This window comes from Neodiprion lecontei, chromosome 7 (genome assembly GCF_021901455.1).
Source record: "Neodiprion lecontei isolate iyNeoLeco1 chromosome 7, iyNeoLeco1.1, whole genome shotgun sequence".
Lineage (NCBI taxonomy): Eukaryota > Metazoa > Arthropoda > Insecta > Hymenoptera > Diprionidae > Neodiprion > Neodiprion lecontei.
The window spans coordinates 735,495-746,569 of record NC_060266.1 but is presented as its reverse complement, the minus strand read 5'-3'; the positions used below and the strand labels follow the sequence as shown (position 1 = coordinate 746,569).

At 43.2% G+C, this 11,075-nt stretch overlaps 1 protein-coding gene across 1 annotated transcript in view; it reads left to right on the top strand.

Moving 5' to 3' along the window:
- The window catches only part of LOC107216866 (alpha-protein kinase 1-like), a 119,993-nt gene continuing 108,918 nt past the window's right edge, over positions 1-11,075 (top strand). The window contains exon 1 of the mRNA XM_046745167.1: positions 1-2,475. Within this exon, the coding sequence (XP_046601123.1) occupies positions 1,668-2,475 (808 nt within the window). The 5' untranslated portion in view covers positions 1-1,667. The remainder of the gene's footprint in view (positions 2,476-11,075) is intronic.

Here is an 11,075-nt window from a genome sequence, read left to right as displayed (position 1 = left end):
AGTCGCAGCTCGACGTTCGCCGTGTAACGATCGAGCGACCGATTTTTGGCGAGGTGTTTTTCGCCGCCCGCATACACGTACGTACGTACATACATACACCCACACACGGACGGACAGACACACACGCACACGCACGCAAGTTTCGAGTATACGGTAGAATACACACGGACAGAACGAGGCATTTGTGATAGAGGAAAATAAATAAATAAATAACGTGCGTACAGTATAGTAGAGTGTTTAACGACGACGACAGTGTATCGAGAAGTTACAATCTCGTGGCCGGGTAAGAGTAGAGGAAAACTGTTTGGAAAATAATCAAAGATACTTACCGGTATCGGCTCGAGGAGAGGAGAAACGGAAGCAAGCGACCGAACAGTGGAGAACTCTAGTCGTTTTGCCCAAATGTGTGCGCGATCTCTTCTTCGATTCGCAGTTTTCCGAATCCGTTTATTCGTTGTCGTTTATCCCTTCTACCAGTCTGCCGAATAATTATTCTCCTACGCAACGCGATCCATCGTTCCGCAGTGCATGGAGAACTTTCACGCGTAACGAATACGTGAAGTACAACTGGCGTGTTCTGTTCCTTGAATAAAAGGAAAAAAAGGAGAAAAGAAATTATTGTGTATCGTTTTGCCTTGAATTCGCCTCACAACGAGGTCTTCGTTAAAATACTTATATACGGGCGTCTTGGTCTCTCTGGGTCAAGGAGCAATGATCCCGGAATGACGAATTATAAAACCGTGCGAATTTGGTGATGTAATATAATAATTATAATTATATTTTTGTGCTACGTGCAGAAAATCGTCGTTTTATCTGCGAGTGGAGTGTGTTACTTTCGTTTCTGTTGCCCCCTGTATTGCTACTACCCTCCCCCCCCCCCCCCGCCGTTTTATTTTTATTTATTTGTTCAAACGTACGGCCTGGCATATGGAAAATAGTGTGAAGTGATACGAGAAGCAACAAGGATATTACGTCAAAAGTAAACCCCGTGCAATGCGTCTGGATTAATCGACGGGTGGGCGGCACATTCGCATCATCATCTTCGTCATCATCACCATCACCATAATCATCATCGTCATCACCATCATCACCATCGTCGTGATCGACGGGAAGCGACAGTGGCTGTTACAAAATCTAGATAATACAATCGGTTAATCGGTGGGATATTTATTGTGGATACCGGAAAGCGACGTGCGTCTCCTCCGTGTTGGATATATACCACCTCTTGGTCCAACACTACGGGAGCGACAGAGTTATTATACCGCGGTAAAAAGTCCGAGAGTGTGAGAATATAACCAAGCAGCGGGCCTCGCCTCGTCAGTCCTGGATTCGAGGCTCGGTTTCGGCGATCACTCATCCTCGGCGAGCCACCGAATAGCGATCGCTGATGTGCCAAGAACGGGCCCGAGGTATGACAGGCTGAGCGTCGTCGAGGTTGACGACGAGGAGGACGAGGAAGACGAGAAGGCGGGGTGTCATGAATTTGGAGAGAAGGATCGCGTACCAGGAGCAGCATCAGTGTCAGTGAGTGTCTGCGAAAGCGGCGAGGTGACAGCCTCGAGGAACAAGCGGAATAATAACGATCCGTCGGTGCGCGATAAGCTCGAAACCCAACCCCAACGAGAGAAGGGAGGAGGAGTGCAGCCGAGCGAAGAGGTCTCGGAATCATGGCCGCCGCCTGCTACGAGAAGGAAGTGGTGATCGGGGTCGGGCACGGGCACGGACACCACGGGGTCATACCGGCGACCCCGGCCCCCGGGCAGACGGTTCTGCCCCCGGCCTCGTCGGCCCTCGCTATAAGCGCCGTGGGTCCGGGGGGCTACAAGGAGTACTGCAAGGAGCAGGTAACCGCCTACAAGGACTACTCCCAGCCACTCCACGTGGACTGCAGCGTCGAGTACGAGCTGCCGAGCCAGGCGAAGCCGCCCCCCGGCGGTGGCGAACCCCTGCTAATGATACACCCCTGCTACTATCGGCGGGCCGAGCGTGAGCGGCGAAGCCCCTTTGTCAACAACCTCCCGCCACCCGCGACAGCCACGGTCGCGACCTCGAGTCGAAGCAGGAGCCGCCGATCGACGACTTCCACGACTTCCTCATCGACGTCGTCGTCGTCGTCGTCCTCGGCATCGGCATCGGCGGCGGCGGCGGCGGCGGCGGCGGCGGCAGCGGCGGCGGCGGCAACATCGGCCGCTTCCAGCATCGCTGCGGCGGCAGCCGTCGCCGCGACCCAGAGTTCCTCCTACCACGCGGCTCTGACGGCCGCCGCGTCTCTTGGTCAGCAAGCCTCGCTGTCCCAGCAGCAGTTGGCTGCCCTTTCCCAGCAGCAGCAGCAACAACAACAACAACAGCAACAACAACAACAACAACAACAACAACAACAGCAACAGCAGCAGCAACAACAGCAGCAGCAGCAGATGACGTCCGTCCCTACGGCGACGAGCCTGATCTCGGCCGACGAGAAGGCCGTTATATCAGGTATTTATCAACACTACTTCCGGGCAATGCGTGCCCACCATCACCACCACCACCACCAGCACCAAAGCGTTGCAGCAGCGGCGACGTGTTCGACGGGAAATTCCTCCTCCGTGGCGGTGGGTGGTAGCGTTCTCCTGCAGCCGGCGGCCTCCTCTGCTTCCGCCTCTTCTTCTTCGTCTTCTTCGTCTTCCACCTCTTCTTCGTCGTCGTCGTCTTCGTCGTCGTCGTACCGGCAGCAGTTCTCGATCGCCGCCTGCAGCACCGGGGCGGGCGGCCTCATTGCGCCCTCATCCTCCTCCTCCTCCACCACCCTCTCCGCGTCGTCGTCGGGGGGAACAACGTCGACGTCGCACCATCACCGCCACAACCACTCGCACATCCACCCCTACAGACGGCCCGCGGCCTCCTCCTCGCGGCCCCTCGCCTCGCACTTTACCGCCACCCACCATCACCACCACCACCACCATCATCACCACGCGGCCGCCGCCGTCGCCGCGACGTCGAGCGCGGTTTACGCTTCCGCGATCCACAGACGCCACGCGGCCGCCTCCCTCCACGCCCTACAGGCCGCCGGGTTCTACGAGGCTCCCGCGTATCACGCGCTTCTGCCCCAAAGCTAAACCCGGCACGCCGCCTCCGTCTCCACATCCACCTTCGCAAGCCCACCCCCCCTCCCCTCCCGTACCTCCGACGATCGATAGCCCGATTAACGTAATCGTCGCTCGACACCCACCACCACCTTCTGCCTGTATCTTCATTCCTCCGTTATCAACGAACCATTGTCGTTTCGATTCCGTAATAATTACCTGTCTCTTTCGCCACCGTGTCATGTACTACAATGTTCATGCTACGCAGCACGATGAGTCGAGCCTTCCCCTGTTGGCGGAAACAGGGGGGGGGGAGGGGGGGGGCGAAAAAAAAATTTAAGGAGAACAAACTTGTATCATGTTAGCTATGTTTCCTTCTTATTACGGATTGTTGTTGTTGTTGTTGTTATTGTTCTTATTATTATTATCATTATTATTATTATTATTATTATTAGTATTGTCGATTGCGATTGATTACTATTACTATTAGTTGCTAGTTTCTAATCAATAGCTATTATTCTTATTCTTATTATGATTATTATTATGATTATTATCATCCTCATTATCCTCATCATTAACATCATAATCATTTCTATTATTATTCCTATTGTTATTATTATTATCGTCATTGTTGTTGTCATCATCGTTATACTTATCGTCATCCACGTCGTGTTTCGTATATTATATTGATACCTGTAAAACATACGATATACACGATAGTATGTACAAGTTCACACCAGAGTCGAGAACTATGCACTACTAATGCGTATAAAACACCTCTGCCTAAATGTTACGGGTAAACGCTTAGGGCGCACGATATTTAGTTTGGATATTGTCGAAACGCTGCGGTTTTGTTATTGGTACATTCCGTCACTCACGCGTCGATTATTATTTTTCTATCGATCTATTCCAAGTCGTAGATCATTCTTCTTTATGCCGTACTTGTTTTTTTTTTCCATTGCCATTTGCATCATCTCTCGCGAAGGGCGATTAATCATCCAAATAACGAGCGTTAGTCGCCGTGCGTCGCGAACAAGATCCCTAAATTGCGGGTTTCTTGATTCCAACGCGATCCAAATCGAGACTTGCGGCATTGGACGTTATAAAAAATAAAAAATATTCCGACCCCTGTATAGGTACGTACATATTTGTGTATACGTATAGTATACGCATGGGTACGTAGGTATGCGTAGGAACAACTTTGTACAGAAATATGCAAACCGCGGTTATTTTCTAATCTCGTCGGATATACCTAGGCCACCCTGCCAGTGTTTTCGTCTAACCATGTGTAATTAATAAACTTATGCCAAAACTATTTAACGACTATTGAGAACGAACGAGTAGTTCGAGTATGTATGCGAAACAACGCGTCGAATTCTCTCTTCTCATTCTCCTCGTTCTCCTCATTCTATTCATTCTCCTCATTCTCCGCATATTCTCCTTTTCGAGTCAATACTTGTATGCTTGTACTACCCACGTATATAACAGTGGTCTGTGCATACACAATTCACAGCCAAATATAACTCGGTGCCATTCGCTTCAGAGGTTCCTCCCTACGTATGCATATGTATACATATACCTACGCCGTACGCCTATATATATATATATATATATATATATATATATATATATACATACATATATATAGGCACACGTGTATGTGTACGTGTATCGAATAGCGGTACAGCGGAGTCGTTCATTCAGCGGCTTTTTGCCTTTGTTTTTTGTTCCAAGTACCTTTTTGACGTAGGTATGTGTATACGTTACGTATACTTTCCTGTAACGTGCGTATGTATTATGCGTCCGTACGAGTGTATATTTTCTTCATCTCTTCTCTCTTCCTTATCGCATATTCATACCTACGGATGTAAGCTACAATAGGTATGCATGTACAGACGGTGTACTCGCCTTCAATTCGAAATGCCAAAATACCGGTGATCGTATACGATAAAGTAGATAAATTCGTACCTACGCACGTGAATATATAACAAGAAATGAAGGAGGATATAGAAAATACGGTGCGCTGCGGCAGACAACACCGCTAAATAATTTCGACGTTGGTCTACGCGTATGTATAATTCAACTGTTTTCCAAAGCATTCGAAACTCATCCCTTTTCCATCGAGCAATTATTCTTTCAATCCTCGTATCACTGTGTCGTGTCGTTGTTGTTGTTGTTGTTGTTGTTGTTGTTGTTGTTGTTATTATTATTATTATTATTATTTTTGTTGTTGTTGTTGTTGTTTTCGGCACTACTCGTAAGCGGAAGACACGTGCATGCAGCGGCCATATTATTACAGGAAGGTGTGTATGCATATAATGTATTATGGCAATATTCGAACGTTCGCCAATTCGCCACAGGCCTGTAAAATATAGGTATATAAGAGGGGACTCGCGGCCCGGTCGATATTCGATACTCGGAGAGGATATCCGATACGGTCGTCCTCCGACGAAAGGGGGAGAAGAAGGGGATGGTCGCCGATGCACCCGGAGATTGGAAAGTGCCCGATGGGGGAAACGGATAAAAGGGCAGAATGCCAGCCGAGACCGAGTCAGTCCGTACCTTCTCTGTACACATACGCGTATCTATATGTACCTATATATGTATATATTTATACATAGATGTATATAAACACATATAGTTATACGTAGCGCACCGACGGCGCGGCGTGTGGTGTGACGACGGCCAGACGACGCGACGCGTCGGCGTAAGTGAAATTGATAGCGAGTATGCCGTGCCGTGAAGTCTGATGTTCGTTTTCCTCGTCCGTTACGTCCGTCTATCGGTCATCGGAGCGGCTTGCTTGTAATATGTTTGCACTCCGTCTAACGGGTTAGAACTTTCGTAGTTCCTGAATTTTTTTCTCGATTTTTCTTCTTCCTAATCGATTTTCATAGCGAGCGAGATAGATTGATCGGAATTTTGTTATATTTTTGTTTCTCAATATTTTCTCACAACAAATCGCATCCGCCTACCTTCCACGTTATTATACATATACCTGTATGCGTATTGCTGTATGCTTGAATAACGTGATATACGATGTATTGCTTTTTGTACATATCATAGGTATGTGTCGTTGCTCGATTCAGATTCCTGCATTGTTATTGTATCTATGTGTGATGTTTACTCGAGAAAAATGTCGGAATACGAATGAGCAGTGATGAGTATAAACATTCGATGTGCGTTCGGAAGAGGAAAAAATAAAAAAGAAAAAAGCCCAAGTTTCTAACCTATAGTTGTATTCTGACTTCACTTAATTTTAATCGCGTACATGTATTCTCCGGATTTTTATTTACAGTTTATATCGACCCGAGACGCGTTGACATTCCGCATAATTAATATAGGTATAGCTATATGTAATGTGTAGATATTGCAGATCATGGGGAAGAAATTCTGAAAACATGAGAGATAAACCGCATATTTTTCCGTATCGTATCGATTGGTCGTACGGTTGGTTCGATAGGCGCAGCATAGTTTATAATAGATATACATTATTTAATGGAATAAAACGGAATGTATGTAAATCTCGCGCGCGGCACTGCACAGATAACGATTTTCAAACCGCGGTTCTGAACGAGTCGCCTGGGTATTATAGGTACCTATGCGTTATATCTCCGCTGTCTCCGCTGACGGAGGTTGTGACGTTGTAAGAAATAATATGGCTACCAAACGACTATCGTGCAACAAAAGAAGAGAAGAAAACAAATGTCAACATGGAACAATGATGATAGTAATGATTAAATAAAATACAAGATAAATCGAACATATAGTTGAATATTTCTATAAAAAAGTACGTTTCGTAATACAGCTATATTCAGCATATATGCGATAATGATGTTTCTTTCTCATTGTGACAATGATGACGACGACAACGACAACAACAACAACAACAACAAAAACAACAATAATAATAATATTAATAGCATTGAATATGTAGTGTAAAAGTGAATCAGGAAAGGATAAAGAAAAACAAATTACAACCGTACATGTATGTATATGCGCCTCTTTTCAAATCCTTATGCGATGAGAATTTTAGCAATACTAATGGATATCGCCTGGATATTGCCGGGTCCGACTTTCTCTCTCTATCTTTTGACAATTACGTATCTTATACATTGTATACTACTTTACAGATATGTAACCGAGGTGATTTTCATGAAAATTCAAGATTGGGATGATCAGTCGCTTGTAAATTTCACAACAAAATCTGTAGTCGCTATATCGTCATTATTATTATTATGCAGTATATCGCGATTATCGGAGGTTGTTGCAAATACAAATTTATTGCGAGTAAAAGAAAGAGAGAGAAAAATCATCAACTTATACGGTAGAGTATAAAATGACGCAGATTCGTATATATTATGTAGTATATACGGTAGTATATGGAATTATACATATTTACTCATATAAAAAAAAAAAAGAATATAACATGGGTAATGTATGCGATAAAAAGAAAAACGAAAAAAAAAACGCGGTAATTGCAGTAGACTACCATATAATTATTGCTCTGGTCGTTAATTTGAATGTGTATAATCGATTGATAAATCTTCCAGGCTCACATGAGAGAAAAGAAAAAAGCCTCACAATAGAAAGAAAACTTTGAAAATACATGTGCATATGCGTATAATAATAATTAAAAGTATGCAGAATAGCGTGTTATATGTCGTTGAAAATATAATAACGATTACCTGGCTTTCTTCAGACAGTTGAACTTACGCATATGTAATTCAAAAAGACTGTTTCGCCGTGCGTACATTATATTATACCTGTACTGCATGTAATCACACACTCGCACACACACCCACACACGCGTGCACCTATATATAATACAGTGTGCTGCGCGTACCTCTGGCATAGAAGACTTTCGATTTTTTTCAACTTCATTTCTTCACAAGTTTAATCTTGAATCCTCTAATTTCAGTACGAGCATAGTTGTGATTCTTCTCCCCTTTTTATTCCCAGATTATTACGATATTCTCATGACAATAATAATTATAACGATGATGATAATAGGTAACGATTACGATAAATGTTTGCGAATTGAAAGCAGGAAACAGCATATTTCTTCAATTGCAGACGGTGGATTGAGACTCTTTTAAAGGCAGACTCGATTTCACATCTATGTGTAGTTTATGTATGGGTGTGTTGTGATATGTAGGAAAGATTTCAAAACTAATCGAAAACACTTACATGAACATTCGCCTGTGCTGCGTCCGCAAGGAAAGAGATCTGGAAAGAGAAAAAAAAACCATAATCAGATATCCGGTAAATCTTACGAAGTATACGCATAGCCAAAACGCATAATACCATAGATAAAAGCTTATATTGTTGTCGATTAGACATCGATGCAAAGAGAGAAAAGGAAAAGACAAGATGAGAATGATCGAACTAGCGATAATGATACACATAAACATGCGTCTAATGATGATATCTATTATATATTCGTGCGCGCGTGTACACATGCACACGCACACACACACTTATATTACGATAATGTACAAGTCTCTAGTGTGATACACCTCTACGCTTATTTCTCTGACCATAGTTATCTAAGTCTGTACATAATGTAGGTATACATATAATTATAATAGAAGTTCGAAGTATTTCAATGGTCTATAGCTGACTCGTCATACATATATGTGCATCAAGAGTCCTGTATAATTGATGATTGACTAATTGACACACATAAGAATTAAAAATATACGTCTAGTTTATATGATAATGACAACAACGACTGACGACGCTAACAAGTAGGAAGGATTTTGGTGGTTGCAGGCGCGCACGTGCATGAATTTCGATATTTAGGGAAGGATGTTAATGAGAGAATGAGAGAGAGAGAGAGAGAGAGAGAGAGAGCGTGAAGAGTGCAAGTGAGAATAAAAAGAATATATATGTATATATGCCTATATATATCAGCACACGTATATATAGATATTCTTTTTATTCTCACTTGCACTCTTCACGCTCTCTCTATATATATGATAATATAGTGAGAGAATGAGAGCTATAATGAAATACATATTAGAAAGATATATGACGGAAATAAAATGAGAAACGAACAATGAAAATTGTACGACGTGTGAGGTGATTAACGATAAGTCACGTCGTCTTTTGCGTGTAAATAGTGTGTATATATGAACCATCCACTGACTGTACAATACCACCCAAATATATTTATATTTCATGTTAAACATCAAAGCTTATTTATTATTGAGAGCATGGACTGCGGTTCTGACGTTTCGTATTTGCGACGGTCGTATGATTTCGTCATCTTTGCTAAATGCATTATTACACACATACCTACGTAGTTTTTCAATTGTCGACGGTGCAATTTTATACACCATACACATGAACACGAATTGTTTACCTACCTCGCGGCTTTCGACCTCATCATTTCCGTCCTCAATGGGCACGCGAGTTCACAATCAATGAGACGGTATGTTTTTTCATCATTTACTTAACTGACGAACGTCGTTGCTGATAACGTGAGAACTCAGGGGCGGGGGGGAAGAAAATTCAAAGATACGAAAGGCTGAGCCGCGGTCGTATGCAAACAACCACCCGCACCTTATATCCACAACCATTCCAAATTCACCATATATATATATATATATATAATTGCAGCTTATAAATTGCAAACAACAGAATCAGTGCTAAATTTTGATTCGAAAATATGTCACAAAATTAATCGAAACAAGAGAAGAAGAGAAAGAGAAAAAAAATGAAAAAAAAAATGTATAAAAATGACGGACAATCAATAAATGGCTGTTTTTCATTTCTGCACATTCATGCTGCATACACACTGTTTCTTTATTACAACCGTATTTACGAAACGAGGAAAGAAAAAAACAACACGCACACACTGAAAGGAAAAGACGAAAGAAAATATTCGAAGAACCTTTGACCAAGAGAAAGAGCGAGAACGCGGACGCATAACACGCACGCATGGACGGTAGGTAATCATTATTGGTTTTATTCATGATTTTTGTATTTTACTTTACTTGATCTATATGATTTCCGATCCGGTTGAAAATTTCACTTCTCTTTTTTGTCCCATATCATATCGAATCGCAGTATTGCCGCAATCATATCCTGCAGTATTATGACACATACTCAAGAATTATCTACCATCTTCTCTTATTATATTTTTCTTTCCTTTCATGGTTTTTGCGCAGGGTGGTGGTGTATCCGCCATCGTGGTGGATGGTTTATGTACGCACCTATAATAATTTCTCCTTCACTGCAATACGTAGGCCTAAATACATACATGCATACATACGCGTATGATATAATAGGATTCATTAAACAATACAGAAAGAGAGAGAAATTGTCATAGAAGGCGTTGAGCGAATGATCATGATTAATATACAGGTACATACTGCGGCGATAAGAATATGTATCACATATCCAACCAATCCAAGGTTTTCGCATTCGTTATCACCGTATGAGAATATAAATCGTGCAGACGGCGTTTGAAGTAGGTACAATAAAATGCCATCAGCCGCCGCGTCAGCTTCCAGTAATTATTAATAAAGTATAGTAAAGTCGCGATTTCGCGAAATCCAGCTTTGCTTAAGTATTGTGCGAAATACGAGACTACGATGGACTTGGCCAATTGAACACGTGGCGCGATTGTGCAGTAATTTTAGTTGTATACCTACTCCGATTGAAACACTGTCGCACAGTTTGCACTCACACAGAGCTCACAACTTTGTGCCCCAAATCTCCGCCATTCGGTTGAATATCAGTTCGTATAATGATATAAACTGTTTTTACGTTAGGAGTGTAGGGTCGTCAAGATACTTGCAAAATCTTTGCAGACAGCGTACAGGCTTGGATATCAAAAACGGTTTTAGAATTTCGCCAACTCGTGAAACCGAATTAGGCGAAGCGCGAAAGTACGTGTCACGCGGTTAATTACGACTCTGCCTCCTCTCTCTTTCTATCGGCTGACGATAAACGTTGCCCGCGGTACACATGGCACACGATGGTACGTACGAACTGTAATCCGCA